The sequence below is a fragment of the Cynocephalus volans genome, chromosome 8 (assembly GCF_027409185.1).
Source record: "Cynocephalus volans isolate mCynVol1 chromosome 8, mCynVol1.pri, whole genome shotgun sequence".
NCBI classification, from domain to species: Eukaryota; Metazoa; Chordata; class Mammalia; order Dermoptera; family Cynocephalidae; genus Cynocephalus; species Cynocephalus volans.
The window spans coordinates 122,874,926-122,892,560 of record NC_084467.1 but is presented as its reverse complement, the minus strand read 5'-3'; the positions used below and the strand labels follow the sequence as shown (position 1 = coordinate 122,892,560).

The 17,635-nt window shown below is 44.2% G+C and overlaps 1 protein-coding gene across 2 annotated transcripts in view; it reads left to right on the top strand.

Annotated features, from left to right (window-relative positions):
- The first annotated feature begins 4,891 nt into the window (after nucleotides 1-4,891).
- The window catches only part of RXRG (retinoid X receptor gamma), a 40,318-nt gene continuing 27,574 nt past the window's right edge, over nucleotides 4,892-17,635 (top strand). For both annotated transcript variants that reach the window (XM_063104932.1, XM_063104930.1), the window contains exon 1: nucleotides 4,892-4,963. In XM_063104932.1, coding sequence (XP_062961002.1) covers nucleotides 4,915-4,963 — 49 coding nt within the window. In that variant the 5' untranslated portion in view covers nucleotides 4,892-4,914. The remainder of the gene's footprint in view (nucleotides 4,964-17,635) is intronic.

The following is a 17,635-nucleotide window of genomic DNA, read 5'->3' as shown; positions in this document are numbered from 1 at the left end:
TGAAGTCAGGGACCATATCCATCTTTTCCCTTAGTATATCCCCACTGATTGACAGATAATAAGCTCTCAGTAAATGTTGGTTGAATGATAAGTGAATGAATGAGTAACAGCAAAGAGAAAAGAGAATATACATTAACACCTCCACACACATATAATGCAAACATGTCATTGAGAGAAGGATCATGGTCTGCTGAAAGACACATGGGCTTGGAGTCATAGGTGAGGGCCTGACTTTTATACCCATTTCTGTCATTACCTAGTTGTGAGACCACACCCAAAATCCAATTTGTTAGAGCAAGTCTCTTTCCTTCTCTGACTTCACAGCCTTAGTCTCCAATTCCTCATTTATGAAACTCAGTTAATAAAGCCTGCCCTACTTAACTCTAATATTAGGGAAAATACATTGAGACAATATACTATTATATAGGTAAAGTACTAAAAAAAATAAAAGCATTAGTCCATAGCATCAGTGTAGAGATATTCACATCCAATTCTATATCTAATGTTTATTGGCAATTGTCAAATGAGTGAGTTTGCTTTTTTACTCATGTTTTCTGCAATATATTGTTTTATATCACCCTTGGTATAAAGCAGGGGGAAAAAAAAAAGACCAGAGGTAAGGCTATGTCCTTTAATTACCAGGGTGGAATATAAGATCTTATTGGCTGAGTTTGTGTAAACCATACTAGTGAAACTGCATGCCCTTTTCATTTAGTCAAAGGTACTTACAGCTTTAATAAAAGCAGAACATATCATTTAAGAGGACTAGATAACTAGCCTTGACAAGAAGTAAACCCAAAATTCTTATGAATGAATTAGTTAATTTCTACTATGGACATTGTGCATTTGGTCTTTTACTTGACATAGTAATGAGAATTCAGTAATAGCTGGAGAAACTGGAATGACTGAAGTAAGTGGGTTGCTTAGGTTAGAAATATCAATGAGTTAGGATAATGTTGTTATACCAGTAATGGTCTTAAATAAGATACAGTGGTGCCCAACAAAAAATGTGAATTAAGAAAAGCCACATTCATATTTCTTGAACTTTAGGCAAAGTTTATGGTTTGTTACAGATATTAAAACCATATGGAGGATATCACAAGGGTGTTCTTTGATATATTGTTTTGGGCATACTATAAGCATGTCAAGCATTTTTTGATGCAAATATTTATTGAGCACCTACTGTGTGTTCTAGCACTTATGGGAAAACAAAGACACATAACACATTATCACTGTCTGAAAAGTTAGCAATTATGTTATGAAGACAAGACAAAAGAAAGATAAATAACAATTCGGCTGCACTACACTGAAGGTGCCACAAGGCCACACATGTTAAGTGTCACCTGAACACACTGGACAATAAGTTTTATCAGGCTTAGGCTAGGGAGAAATCTTTATGGTTAAGTGTGTCATGGTAGGAACTGAGCTGGAACTTGAATGATAGGTAAGAATTTGACAGATGGGAAAAGGTAAATGGGCATGAACAATGAACCAGAAGTTGGAATGAAAATACCATGCTCCCACAGTGAGCACAACAGCTAGACTAGAAGGAACCATCAGAGCAAGGGAGAAAAGAAAGACAAGAAAACGTAATTTCTTTGCATTTACAAAGAAATTGTATAAAACTCTGCAGTGTGAAAATGAACATACATGACCAACTCTTATCACATATGATACACAAAACCAAAATCAAAACCAGAAATTTCAGTGAGGTAGGTGTTGTGTGTATTTTTCTGGAGAGTAAATGAGCTCCCCCACGGTCAGACAGCTGGAGATGGCAGAGCTATATGTTCCCTATGCATTGTGAATACTGTCCCAGAGCACTTTCCTCTCCAGAGAGCACAAAGGATAGACTGAGACACAATGGCAGGCTTTCCATGCCACTTTTAAGGGATTTGTTTTTCATTCTGTGAGGAAAAGAGGTAGACAATGAGCCTAATTTAGCCAAAGGAGAAGAAAGAAGAGTCTACCACAATCAACCAACAGATCATCTTGACATTGCCCTTGGACAAGGATCTAGAGTGAGCTTTTTAAAGGGTGGCTTCAGAGTACTTGAGCACTTGGAAAAACCCTTGTAAGCACAGGTTCAACAAACAGCCAGTTGGAATAACTCATTTCCTTCTCTGACAAGTGTGCTGTAGAAAACTATCATTTGTACTTCAGCAAGACTCTTGCTTCAAAAGCCACTGTGGAGAAAATGGACAATTATGGAGTGGGTGGTAAATTAGTTTGCATTCAGTTTTAAAGCTGAAGGATATATTGAAACTCATCTATACCTGCTCCATCATTTTACAAATGATGAAAAAGGAAATGACAGGTAAAATGACTTGATTAAGGTTACATCTTCCTGCTCCTCCTCCTCCTCCACATTATCATCATCAAATTAGCTTACACATATTGAACATTTACTACATATTTGGAATCTTCTAAGTGATGACCATGGGTCGACTCATTTAATCCTCACCACAACTCCACAACGTAACCAAGGCCCAGGTAAGTTCAGTAATTTACCAACATCATGAGGCTGTAAGCAATGGAACTGGGATTTGTACCCAGCAAGGTTGGCTTCTGCATTGGTGCTTTTTCTATAGATAGATACTCTCCAGACCATACTAGTAAGTAATAGAGCAAAATGTCAAAGGCACTAATGAATGGACTTTCTCGTGATATGTTATAAGATGTTGTCTTTGCTATGTCCTTTTCAACATTTTTATCAATGACTTGGATAAGATATGGAAAGCAGTTCATCAGATTCTCACAAGTTATGAAATGGGGGTAGGAATAAAACATATACTGGACAATGGAAGCAGGATCTCAAAAGATCTGGGATGATGAATGAATCCAAAAAGTTTTCATTTCTGAGGAAGATAGGATTTATTGCATGTAGGCCCCCCAAACCAATTGCCCAAGAATGGAATGAAGAATGTGTATAAAGGAGAACACAGCTTGGGGCAGGGAGGGGCATGAAGGTTTATTCAATTAGTGCTACACAAATTAACATGTGGAGCTGCCAAAAGCTAAAGCCAGTGGGCATACGGTCCTCCTGCATTCTGCACTGCTCATGTCCACCTGGCCTCCACTGATGCACTGAGATCCAGCCACCAGCCAAGGGAGCTCCAGGTTCTCCACGGCTCTTCACAGTGATGGCCTGGATCCTTCTTCCTCCTTCCTGACCTGCTCCTGTTCTGATCCTCATCTCGGCCTCCTCCTTTGTCATCCTGATTTTGCTCGTGCCTCTGGCCTTTTATTGTTAATTTTGTTCTGGCTTCTCCTAGCATTTGCCTCTTGATTTTCTTCTATAGGAGCCTGATTTGACTCATCTCTCTGGCTCACTATGTCTGTGCTGCATCAGGAGAAAACCTCTCATTCTTGCTCCAGCCCCTCAGAGCTCAGCCCGTAACACTGATGTTGGTGGGTGTGTTGACATCATCCCCATCACCCTGCCAACACATATGCCAGGAGGAAAAGGTCTGAACCATACCTGGAGTATTGCATCGAAGTCAGGCCGACCCCCTTTCCCACCATGAGGTTATCTATGTGAATTGAAGTACATTATTGGAAAAACAATATGTTGTGAGCATATTTGAACACTGGATGATACATGGAATGACTGGAAAAGCCAGAAGTACCTAGCGAAAATGAGACTACGGGCATGGCAGATCTGTCTCAGAATTTGCAGATCTCACAGACCCCACAGGCTTCTCTTATGTGGCCCCAGGGAGTGTCCCAGAACCTGTGGATGGAAGCTATAGGGAGAAGAGGCAAATTTCAGCTCAGTGTAATAAATTTCCTGGTGAGAACTGTCTAGAGACAGAATGGGATAGTAGTGAGCTCCCCATTATTGGATGTGTTCAAGTATAGGCTGAGAAGTGACTTGTCAGGAGAACTGTACGGCAGATCCAAACATCAAAGGTGTGCTTAGACTTTTTGATGAGTGGGTCAGTTCCACACAAGAGTCTGTGTCAGTGAGGACCCAGTGGTGATTTGAACAGGTGGCATGATGACAATGACATATAAGGTGAATGTATCCCTCCAGCGAAACTCAGAGAATGACCACCACGTCACACCAACACCTCCTCCCTACCTGTGAGTTTTCCATTGAGTGAGCTCTGGCTCCCATCTGCACTTGTCAACTTCCATTGCTAGAGCACAGTCAAATGCTTCCAGCCACCAAAGCAGGAGAGGCCCACCCCAAATCTAAGAACTGCTCTATTTTAGTGTTCCATGCTGGGGGTTGAGTCTCACACTTTTCTAATCTTGTGCTTCTGAAAGGGCTCTGTTTTCTCTTGGCCCCCACCCCCACCCCCTCTCACAGATCAAATACCAAGTGCATTGGACAGATAGAAGCCCAAGTAAGAAAATGCATTTTAATAAAACCCCATTGATTTTGGGGGGTGCAAGTCAAAGAAAAGGCACCTAAAGAATCTTCCAACCGCTGCCACCTCCCCCCTCTCTCCTGACCTACTCTGGGGCGGTCATACATCGATTGGCTTCCGAGATAATAGATCGTGCCACCCCGTAGGGACCTCTGGGGACTAGCGGGGAGCTGGAAGAGTCGCAGGCAGCAGCCCGGCCCCGAGTTAATCAAACTAGCAACAGGATCTCAAGCAGCAGCGACGGCGGTAGCAAGAGTAGCAGTGTCGCGGCGGCGGCGGCGGCATTATGCGTGATTACTGACAGGCACCAGCTGCTGCCGCCACAGCCGGCTCAAACGCACTATGTGGACTCTCCGATCTAGAGGCAGATTCCTGACTAATCCCAGAGGGCTGGCCCAGCCTGTGCTCCCCGGGCTGCTAGGAAGCAATGACCACTCTTGTTAGCCCAAGTTGAAGAGAGCCCGGCTGTGCCTGGGAGCCTGGAGAAGCTGTATATTTAGAAGATTCACGAGACAGGAGCATGAACTGAAGAGTAAACATGTATGGAAATTATTCTCACTTCATGAAGTTTCCTGCAAGCTTTGGCGGTAAGTATCACACTTGGGCTTCACTGTGTGGACCTACATGGAGAGAGGGAGAGGAAATCAGAAAATACAGAAAACTGGATTAGTATTGAATTAGAAGGAGAGCGTGTATATTCATATACCTACATAGTGGATATATAGCATGTATTTCCATGTGAGTGTGTATGTGCGTGCGTGCATGAGAGAGAGAGACAGAGAGAGAGAGAGACAGAGAGAGAGACAGAGAGAGAGAGAGAGAATGATGTTTGCATACCAGAATGGGGATACGGGGATATTCTAAGGAGAGCGTCTAAACCAACATGCTTGAGAGTGTGTCTGAGACAAAGATAGAATAAGAGCATTGTTATAACTCATGTGTTTGTGTGGGTGTGAAAAGTGAAAGAGTTAAAGGGAAATTACTATGATGTCCCTATTATCCAACTTGTAATGAGAAAAATGTGATTAAAAAGGTTTTGCTTATATTAAGGGTCCCTGGGATACTTCCTAACAAGGGCATGATTGTTTTACTTAAAAGCGGATTTTCCTGTAATTGGATTTTTAAAAAGAAAACATAGCACTTTAATTTGCCACCGCGTTTTCCTTCCTCTGTTTTCCTTCCTTTTGATTTGCTAATAGCCTCTCCTCTCCTCCCGGGCTGCCGCCCCCTCCCCCATTCTTCTGCAAGGGTCGCTGTCATCACTCACACTCCGGGGGTCAAGGTCTGGGGGTGAAGGGTCTGGGCTTTTAGAACTGGCAAACTGAAGTCACCAAGCCAGGCAGGGCAGCCCAGTCACACTTCCCAGAATCTTCCACACTGGGTGCACAGGCCGCTTTAGCGCCCAGGCACGTTGGTCCCAAGGATCCATGGATTCTGTGACAGAAGCAGCACAGCCACCCAGCTCTGAGTAAATGGACCCAACAGCTGATCACTGGCCTCTCACTTGTCAGTTGGTGGCATGTGGCTCGTGTTCTTGGGAGCCAAAAGGGGAGCTTTTGCCCTGTGGATTCTGGCAGGCAGGACAAAGCAGAAATTCTTGTAAGTTCTTGAGAACTGAAAAGTTCCTGCTCTCCCAACCTCCTCTATGGACAGATGGCCAATTCATCCAAAGGCTTGGGAGTCAAGCTTGCCTGCTCTGCTGGGCGGGACCCTCTGTGAAGTGTGGTGGAACATCGCAAGGTAGATGTGATCCCTGCCTGGAGGTATTAGACTGGCGCTTTTGCTCACTCATTTAGGGTTCACCGGGTAGTTTTTATGAGCATCTCATGGTATTAGGCACTGGGAATACAAACAGGAATGAGGCACCGTCTCTGTCTTTGGGACTTGGGACAGGCTTATTAAACAAGCATATTATAATGCTGCGTGATGTGTGCAATAGCGGAGGCGTGACGAGGTTGATGCTGGGACTGAGGGGTGGGGGGCGATGGAAATGTTCTTTATTTGGGCTAGTCTGATGACTGAGTGAGAGTGGTGACCAATGCTGCAACCTGGGCATTTGATCTCCAGTTTATAGTTAGGCCCTGCGTGTGAAAAGCCTTCTCAATGCCCATCTCAGTCCCATTCAGAGCTGAGAATTGCTTTTCCCTTTACATCTGACTTCAGTTGTTTGAAGAGCATGTTCATCCTCAGCCAGATTCTCGGGGCCCCAACAGGCTGTGAAATTATGGCTTCATTAATGCCAGAGACCCTTTGAGACAGTAGGGGTGAATAGAAGGGCTGAATATAGAAAGGTCAGGGAGAACTAAAGTAAAGGCGGAAGACAGAAGGTCTAGTCTAGAATTCCATGGGGGCTACTTGCTGGAATCTTGGAATGTTAGCATCCTAAGGGATGTTAAAAAAAAAGCATCTTAGACCTCTCCTTTGTTTACAGATGTGTAAAATGGGGCCTAAAGGAAGGCAGAGACTAGTCCAAGGTTATGTGGGGTTGAGATGTGGAGCACTTCTGGAAAAGGCCCTGACTCAAACCTATAATAGTGTTGCTTTAATCTGATATAGTGAAAGGCGCTTGGTGGGGGTGGGGGGTAGGGGGAGACAGTGCGCTGAGTTTGGTTCTCAATTTTTCACTTTCTAGCTGTGTGACCTCAGGCGAGCCAGTGAACCTGTCTGAGCCTCAGTATCTCCATCTCTAAAACAGGATTTATAATCTCATCCTTTGAGTATTGATGTGAAAATTAAATGAGCTATGACATAAAAAAGCAGCTACTATATAGTGTTGTCCATGGATTTGGCACATAAGACAAGTTAACATTTTCACCCCCTCTGTCTTGCTCAGATACTAACATGCAAATTAATTTAAAAATCAGACATTAGTATGGAATAATGAATTAGGAATCTGGGAATATAAAATTAGATCCACAAAGACCCACATATTTTGCTGGCTTAGATTTTCATAACTGAGGAGGCTCCAGTATTTAGTATAATTAGGTTTCGGATAGAAAGAAACACAATGGTACAGCCATGGAAGAAAATCTGATGTAACATGGGGAATGGGATGGGAAAGGGTCATCTAGGTTGTTTAAATGTCTCCCTCTAAAGCTACTTTTTCTTGTCATTCCTGAGCGAGGAGAACAATTATTTTGTTTAGTTCTGTTGATGTTTTCCATTTTGTTTGCATGCGCCGCTTAGAAGGAGGCGGAGGTGCTGGGCTGCAGGACACTGCCACCCCCTCTGCAGGGAGGTCTGTCTGAGAACTTGCAGTGCCCAGGGAGGGAGGGATGGCCGGACACAGGAGGACTCACTGGCAGGCACAGGAGAAACCTGAGGATTGGAGTGGATGTCACCAGCAGCCTCTAACTGCCTTTGCCCAATGCAGCAGGTTGTGCTGCCCTTATGAAATGACTGGGGGTATAATCCCCTGCCCTTTCACATATCAGAGGACTCCCATGATTTGTGTGAGAATCTCCAAGGAAGCAATGTCACCCTTGGGACGTAATACCTGGAATGTGTATTCGGGGCCCTGTTTACCAGATGTCAGTGCATCATCCCATCAGTGAGCAAGAGACTGGTCAGACTGGCCATAGAGAGCTGACTACCTGGGCAGCAGTGGCCTGGCCAATGAGCCCCCTCTCTCCCATCTCTGGGCCCTGCCTTGTGGTGATGAGAGAATCCTTCCTTCTCCTTCTCTGCCAAGTCCTGGGCTTGCCAGCTGCTCACTAAGAGATTTATTTCCTGGGATGAGACAGTTGCTGCCTCTTAGAAGATGGCAGAACAAAGCCTGTAATCCCCGCATCCAATTGTGCAGTAATCCTTAGGGTGAGAAGGGGATCAGGGAGGGAGAGGGTTTCTCTCATTTCGTTTAACAAGCACACTGTAACACTAATGCCAGCCACCACCATAAGCACTGCACCAGTATCAGCCCCTTTAATCCTTACTACAACCCCACGAGTAGGTACTACTATCATTATTATCATATTCCTTTCATAGGTGAGGAAACTGAGGCATCAAGAGGTGATTACCTTGTTTAAGGTCCCATAGCTAGAAAATGGCCCAGCCACAGATTTGAACCCAGGCAGTCCGACTCCAGAGTTCATGCCCTGCTGGGCTGCCTCTCATGGCTTCTGTGGGTGACACACTTGGTCTGAGAACTAGGGGTAGCAGCACACTGCCCGGGGGCAGGGGGGGGAAGTCGGGGGGGGGAGGGCTTGGAGCTCTAATCCAGCCTCAGCCCTGACACAATAGCCTGGATGTTGAGGAATAAATGACAGGGTGGTTTAGGAGCCACTGCAGAGCAATGGTGACCTCTGGAGAATTATTTGGTGGCTTCTCCTCAGGACCTACTGATTTGCAAGAGTCCTGCCCAACTGGCCCTAACCATTCAGCTAGAAAACCCCCTCTTTCATGAGCACAGCCACAGAGGAGGGTACAGTTGGAGGTGCTTGTATATACATGTGTGTGCACCTGTGTTCACATGCTGGAACAGTTTTCCCCTCCACACATGTGTGGGTGGCTAATTGGAATCTACCATGGGCGTAAGTGGTTAGGATTTATGTAGGAAGGAGTAACTGTTTATGAGGTTTGGGAAGGAACATATTCAGTATAAACTATTTTCTGAAATATTTAGTCTTACCAAGAGATAGTTGAATAGCAACTGGGGGAAGAAGTTGTGCAAAGAGAATCTAAATGCTCCACCTCTTCCTTCCCCTCATTATGTAGCTCTGGATCTGCAGAGAACTTAGCCCCCAGCACTGGGTGCCTGGCATGCCTGGGGCTACTACAGGAAGCTGGTATTTTCTCCTCTTATTTGAAAATAGGAGACACATTGGCCCAGGGAATGAAAGAAATCTATTTTCTGGAATGCCTGGGTTTTGGTGGCTCTCATGAGATCGACTCAGTCCTGGCTCAGGGATCCTCACAAAGGAATGGAAATAGTAGCCAACATTTATTAGGTACCTACAACATGCCAAGCACTCTTCCAAGGGCACTGCTTGCATTGTTTCATTTAGTATTCTCAAGGATCCTTGCAGGTCAGATGCTATTATTGTCATCATCTCCATTTCACAGACAGGAGAGTGGAACCACAGGGAGGTTGAGCAAACTGCCCAAGATTACCTAGCTGGTAAGGGGCGGGGCCAGTATCCAAATCCAGGCAGCTTTGCACAGGGCTGCTGTGCTTAACCCTACACTGTGCTTACCACTCACTGGGGGTGGAGGTGCGGTGGGGGGTGGTCTTCCAGATCAGCCCCAAGTGGGGTGGATAGTGTGTAAGAACAACCAAAATATTCAATTTTTACCCTATGCTCTTCACAATTTACTTATGGATCATGAAGCATTGTTTTTCTTTTGAATATATATAATTGCAGCAAATGAATAAAATGACTAGCGGTGGGTGGTGGGGGGGGAACAGGGGACTGGGCCCTCAAAGGTGCTAATAAAACAAAGGTTAAAAATCTTTTTCCAGGTGGACTCCACTTTAGTTTAATATGTGGAACTCAATTTTACATTCTGGAGCAGGGGTTTGCAAATCTTTCTCTAAAGGACCAGACACCAAATACTTTAGTCTTTGCTGGCTGTAGGGTTTCTGTGGCAACTCTCACAATGTCTTGCAGTGCAAATGCAGCCACGGTCAAAGCGTAAACTAACACGTTCAGACGTCGGATGACACTGGGTTCCAGTAAGTTTGCCGACCCCCAGGGGATCATTCTAGAGACGTTTTATTACCATTTCTCATTTCTCTTCAGTAAGCAGCAATTCCCAACACTTTAGCCCTAACCAGCTCTTTTGCTGGGTTCCCTGTCACAGAGCTGAATTGTCAAAGTGCCTGCGGATCATCTGGTCCGACCCCTTGGTTACAGGTGAGGACACTTGGGAAAGCCGGTGGGCCTTGCTCAGGACCTGTGTCTATTCGTGGTCTTCCAACTGGGTTCTCTTGAGTCCCTCCAGAGCCACCTGGGGTGGCAGGAAGAGGAGTAGAGGGAGCTAAGCCACAGGGAGTCCTTCCCTCGCCCTTTGGTAAAATAGCCAAATGTGACCAGTCACATGGGGAAATGTTAACCTTCAACAGTGAGGATTAAATAAAATAATGCCTGGAAAATTGTAAACACACAATAAATGTTACTTCCCTTTTTCCGAAGAAAGTTTGAAGACGATGGTATTACATTCGGCTAGAGTTTTGCATGTACGTTTCCCTTAGAGGAGGCCTGCCTGTTCTTAAAGTGTCAGACTGTACACTGTGAGATGCTGACAAAGTAAAGTAAGACATGGATTCTGCCCTGGAGGGAACTCCAGTTTCGGCAAATTATGTTTTAACAAGTGATTTCAGGGCAGGCGCTCATGAAGTCAGGCAGGAATGAAGCCATGACCTGGGACTTCTAACCCCTATCATCTTCAGGAGAACCTGCCCCAGGCCAGTGACCTCGATAAGTCCTGACGCCCCTCGTTTCCTCAACTGCAAATTGAACAACCTGGAATCGCTTGTTTCCTTTTATCAGCTGCTGTAACTATATGTGGGCAGGGGTAGGGAATAGCAAGAGTTTCTAGGATAAGGATCAATCTCAAACTCCTGATGGGATCTCATAAACTTAAAAAATGGGAAGGCCTGTGGTTATTATTTCAAAAAGCATTTACAAGAAGGCAGAGGAGCAGCAAAGAAAGTGCTTAAGAAATAGTTTGGGATGTTTTTTCTGGGTTGGTTGCATGGATCTCATTTCTGTGACTCAACATCTCTTCTGTCCCTCCTTCTCATTTTACTGGTTGCTAAATGTCATGAGGACACAGTCATTTGGAAGGTTTGGGCCCATGGTACCTGCGTTTTCTCAGCCCCAGTGATGTGGGGAGCAGAGCAGAGGTCAGAGAGCAGGGAAAGAATATCCTAGACTGATTGGAGACTGATCAGCACACAGTGGCTAAGCACAGCCCTTGTGCAAGCCACCAAGAACATAAGACCCATCCCCTGCCTTGAGGGATGCATAAGCTAGTTACAAGCTCTGAAGCCTTCAGAACATTTGGATATCAGTTATTCCTGGAGTTTTTTCTTAGGCTGAGTGTAAGAGAATGGATCAAAAAAATTTAGGTATTTAGAACCCAATGGTAACATTGCACTGGAAATATAGAGGTCATTATATTTTAAAATGACTGCAGTCTTTAGAAGACAATCCATATTTAGGGGCTAGAAACAGCCTATCTGAACATGAAGTCCAGAGAGACAGAGAAAGGGATGGAGGTCATGGATTCAAGAACTGAGTGTGGACAAAATTGGTGTTCAAGAAGTTTAGGAACAAGAAGTGCACTAGGGGCACCCTCAGCAAATCCCTCGAATGTTTGCTGGCACTTGACTTAGTGGACCAAGTGGTACATGGTGTACCAGCATATGAACTGGTTTAAAGGGACAGACAGCTGTTCCTTGTTAGACAGATCCGCTGGTGCCTCTCGTTTGTCAGGGACAGCATAGAGTCCATGTATACCAGCAAGGTTTATAATTTGGTCCTGGGTGGAAAAGATAGTGTGCAAGCAAAATGCCATTAATTACATGCAGAAAGGTTAACAGCCATTGTGTTAGACTACATTCAAGTTCCAGGTCTGTAATGATTAACAGCAAGCACTTGAAAGGGCAGCTTTATCATTCTGAACCTAAGTTTCCTAATCTATCTAATTGGAATAATTTCTGCCTTACAGTCTACTCTAAGTCAGTTCGAAGCTTGTGTGAAATAGACAAGTTCCTCCAGGAGGGACTGCTCTATCTGTAGTGCCTAGCATGGAGCCTGGCATTTAATAGGCACTCAACAAATATTTTTGACTGACTGAACCAATAATTGAAATAAAAATACCAGTATATATTCATAAAGAGTTTTATGAATGTAAGGCATTATGTAGTGGATGGAATAAGCTGGGACCCAGGAGCCAGAAGACGTGGTGTTTTTGTCTGGTGTGGCCTTGAGCAAGTCCCTCAACCTCTCTGAGATTATTTCCTGTTCTATAAAATGAGCTGGTTCTTCCAGTCTGGTTTCTAAACAAAAACTATATGGTCTTATTAATTTATGACATCATTGATTTGGGAGGGTGACTAAATTGTTCATGATATGAACTAGTTTGTATTTGCTTGTTCCTAAAATAATAATTTAAAAAAAGGTTTGTTAGGCAAATGAGATGGTAGGAGAAGTGTTGAGCCTGTTTAAGATACATCTGTTTTCAAGCAATTTAAAAAGCATAGTAGGAGCATCATTAGCATGTTAACGGAGGGTTAATTACAAAAGAGTCTTTTAAAGCAGGTTTTATAAAATTCCCACTTAGTAACTATTAGCTTGTGGTACTTGAAACAAAGTATTCACGTGTGTTACTTAAAAGTAATACAATTGCAATTTAAAAGTAATCTGCCAACTTGTCACGAATTTAGACTTGATTTTTCTCTCATTTGATCCAAATGAGTGAGGTTTTGTGATAATTATATATAATGCTGGTAATAATGAGGCTGATTATCAATCTTTCCCTGCTTTTCACTACTCCATCATTACAGACTTTAGAGGAAGGGGGTGGGGGTGGAGGGAGGCAGGAGGAATGGGGGTGGGGGAAGGGAAGGAGAGGAGAGGGAGAGAGATGAAGGGATGCTACTCTCCCCTGCCCCCTCCTCCAAGCACTAGAAGCAGCAACCTCCAGTCCCCACCCCGAACCCCAGTCAGCCCTCCTTTGGGAACCGCATGAATCCAGGTGGAACTGCCTTGCGCAGCTGCAGAAGTGGCTCAACTGAGGTGGGGCTGCATTCAGGGGCATGGGCGTCAGCCCATCAGCTAATGCATGTTATTGTCCTCGTGTTCCCACCGAGAGACAGGGGGGCTGAGCCTCTGGGAGCAGAAGAAGGGGCTCTCATCCACGCTCTTCACGCTCACACATTCCTTTATCATCCCATTGAGAAAGCCAGAAATGGCTTTGGGAGCAGAGAAGACTTCCCATCAAAAGAAGCAGCTTCTACTTCCGCTCCCCTCTCACTGGGAACCTAATGTCTGATATCTTGTTTTCCACATCTGTTAAAATATAGAGCTTTGCACCAGTAAAACGGGCTTAAGATACATTTTCGTCCAATCTCAGGGTGGTTGTACAGCCCAAATGTATACGTGAAAGTGCTTTTGAAAATGCTGATGACAGTTCAAGGATAAAAAATGCAGATTAGCAAATTTTTGGTGTCTGAGTAGCTCTTCTGTGGAAGGAGCAGGGAGGAAAAGTTTAGGCTGGGCTGGGAGCCCTGATGAAGGGAACCAGAGCTGGGGTTTGAATTGTGAGGGGCTAGAGTCAGGATGGATTGAGAAGGGGCAGGAAGGGCTGTCCTGGGTACCTACTGTAAGAACTGGCAGAGCCATACGGTACAGTACATGGTGTGGCTGGGATTAAAATCTACATCTGCTGCTTCTCCTCAGCTCAAATGCTACTTGTACCAGTGACTAGCCATGTTCCCTTCGGGAAGTTAATTCCTCTGTCCCCCAGTTGTTGTATCAGTACAAAAGCAATAATAAGAGTACCAACCCCAAAGTGGTGTTATAGGTATGAAATGAGTTAATATATGTAAGGTGTTCAGAACCATGCCTGGCTCAAGGCAATTGCTCAGTAAATATTAACTATTGTTATTGGTGATGGTGTTACTCAGCAGAGGAGATGCCATTAACGTGTCATGTAAAGTGCCTTCCTGTGGCAGTCCCCTGCCGACCTTGCTCAGCAGCCTATGTTAAGAGCCAAGCAGGGAAAAGATATGTGAATAAGTTTCCCTCAGACAAAGAAGAACAAGCCAGGTGTCTGAATATTGTATGATCATTAGGCTTGCGCATCATGTCCCTCTCCTGGGGAAGAGGAGGCAGGCCTTCGTGTGTGATTGTCCCACTGCAGGAGGGATCACAGTGGGAGAGGGCCCCCGTGATGCTCCCCTGACTTCAAATGAAGAGTCCTGACTCTGAGAAATAGCAAGTCTTCAGCTCTGTCCCCTTCCCCACGGATGGGCATTAGCCATTATCAATGATTCATTACAAGTTGCCATTCCTTCCTGAAGAGGGGTGCTAATGGGAAAGCAAACTCTCTACCTTGGCACGACAACAGCACAGGGGTGGAAACACCAAACCATTTGCTCCCGTGTCTGGCCAGTCAGAAGGGCTGCATGCTTGACATTTTACTTTTATTGGCTGAGGATGGGGTTGCTAAGCAACTTCCCTACCTTGGTAAGAATTCTGTAGTTCTAAGTACCCGAGCTTTTCTTTCCTCTTTCTCAATAAGTCAGTCTCTCTCTCTCTCTCTGTCTCTCTCTCTCTCATTGTTCAAAAGTTTTTGGTTCTGGGTAAACATTTGGGATATTGATTTCTTATGCATATGATTTCTCTTGATAAACCCTACATCTAGTTATATACATTAATTAACAAAAAATTATCCTATTCATTGATTAATCAACAAATATTTTTTGAGCATCTACCATGTTCCACACACAGTGCTAGGCATTGGAATGATAATCATTAACAGCAAGGAGGTGAAATACAAAATATATGACAACCCATAGGGCATCAGGAATGCAGAATGGAGTCACCATGGAGGACACCTGTGCATCAGGCTTAATTTGGGGGGGTCCCTAGGGGAGGAGTTGGGGGGCTGGGATGATAGGAGGACACTCTGGGCTCAGAGCTGTGACTATCCACCAACCATTCAGAAAATTCAATAATATAAACAACTGGTGTGTGTGTTCTAGTACATGGCAATGGGTACCCTTAACTGAGCCTTTACTGTTTGCCTGGCTTGAGCTAAACCCTTTATGTCCATAATCTTCTACTGTGGCATTCAAGCCATACACAGCCCCTCCCCTCACAACATTTACAGTTTAGTAAGTACAGCTGCTGCCACTGGGCCAGTGGTCTCAGGTGGTCTCTGCAGTCCTCTGAGGTAGGCACATTTGACTCAGTTTATGGCTGAGGAAACTGCAGTTCAGAGAAGTCTATGCTCCTTGCTCAAGTTTACACATGGCTAGCAAGTGGTGAAGCCTCAAGTCCAATGGAGTATTATTTTGGCCTCAGAGCTCTTGTCTTCTCCATAGCTCTGCACCCCTGCGGCCATCCTGCCACAGCACACACAGGGACTTAAGAAACCATTGTAGTGTCATGCACCCTACAGATTCCCTTCACAGTTTTGGCCCCTGGTGACACTCTCAGCATCTCAGACTGCAATCTGGAATGCCAAACAGCTTGAAAGTCTAACTAGATCCCATTGGTGATGACAGGGTCCTGTCAGCAAGTGGTCCAGACTCAGACCACTCCAGACCACAGCCACCTACACTTCTTTCTTTTCAACGCCAGGGAGCCACATCTTACCCAATGCTCATGAAATATTAGAGGTGGAAGGGATCTGAGTGGCCACTGAGTGCTGACTCCTTACTGGAGGGAATGAGGCCCAGGAATAGGAAACACTTCTCTTGGGTATGCTGCCAGGAGAGAAGGGAGGCTTGTGAGAAACTCCACTAGTGCTTTCCCATCAGTTAAGTCATTTTTGTAAAATCATTGCCTGAGCAAAGAGAATGGACTCTTCAGAATACAGAATTTGTGCATTTTCTAGGTACCTGGACAATGGGCACAGTATAAGTGGCTAGAAGGCCAAGAGGGTGCAGGGTCAGGCAGCCAGCAGGGCTGATTGGATGCAGAGGCCAAGGGTCATTACATGATGTGAATTGGGTTGAGGGACTGTCTTTGTTCATTCATGCTGCTATGACAAAATATCTCAGACTGGGAATTTATGAATAGTAGAAATTTATTTCTTACAGTTCTGGAGGCTGGGAAGTCCAAGATCAAGGCACCAACAGATTCAGTGTCTGGTGAGGGCTGCTCTCTGCTTCCAAGATGATGCCCTTTGCTGCATCCTCACCTGACAGAAGGGGCAAACAAGGGACAAATGCTATGTCCGTGCATGTGGAAGAAATGGAAGAGCCAGGCAGCTCTCTGACGCTCTTCTATTAGAGCGTTCATCCCACTCATGAGGGTGGAGCCTGCATGGCCTACTCCCTCCCAAATGCCCACCTCTTAATCCGATTGCCTTGGGTTTTAAGTTCTGAGATTCATTTTGGAGTGGCACATACATTCAAACCACAACAGGGAGCATTAGAGAAAAATTTGACTTCAGATTTGGACTAGGCAAACCCCAGGCTGAGGGCTAGATAGAGTCTACCCCAGATCAATTTGCACTAAATGCCACTCATCCTTCAAAAGGGAACCTGCCCATTCCTCCTGGCTAGTGCTGGAGGGAAACCTTCAATTTTTCTGCCCTTGTTCGTATCTTAACGAAAAGGCTTGGTGAGGAAGGAAAAGAAATAAGATATAATCAGGTTTCTGGAAAACGTGATGCCTTTTGATACTGGCTGCAGTTTCCACATGGCTGTAAAAAAAAAAAAAGAGAGAGGGCATGAGAGGCTGATAAAGATGTCATAGACAGGTATGCATTAGTGTCTATTTGGGAGAATAGATTACTTTTCCATTGAGAAACACTTTTGTCATAAGAGTCATTGTTTCCCACCATTTCTAAAGGCAAAGTTATTTATTTCTGAGAACCACTGGGTCACTGTGAGAGGCAAAGCACCAAAATGCATTTGTGTAAGATATATTTGTCTTTTTGAATTTTATTTTATTCTTAAAAATGTGATTATAAAATAGCCCACCTCTTCTGGGTTATTGACTCAGTAGAAATAAATCACATTTTTAAGGCCATTGAAAACCCAACTTGAACCTGCTGTTTCATTCTGTCCCAACAACGTACCAGTCTTACCACTGCACTGAGTAGTCAAATTGCCTTTGTTTTTATTAATAATAATAGTAACAACAATGTATTTACATTGCAAGTCACTTTCACATCATTATCTCATTTGATTTTTGAAACAATCTGTGAGTTCTTCAAAGTCCATATTTGTATATTTTTGTGTAAGTCAATGTTTCCTTAACATCATTTCTTTACGTATTATTTTCATAATATTTTATATGTCAAGTATCCTCTGTACTTAGACTTTTCATAAATCAATTTACTCTTTTTTTAAAAAGTTTAAATAGCTATATTTAATAAGACAAGTTTATACAGAAAATGGGAGTCCAGTCACTTGCTATGAGCAGGAAACAGAAAAAATAAATGTTAAACTATTAGCATTTCTTAAAAGTTTGCCTACACCCCATCTAAAATGTCCCTTGTCACTGGTGGCACAACTTCCACATGCTGGGCGCTCTTGGGTCGAGCACACTCTTGTTTCTGCCTGTTCTGTTACTCTA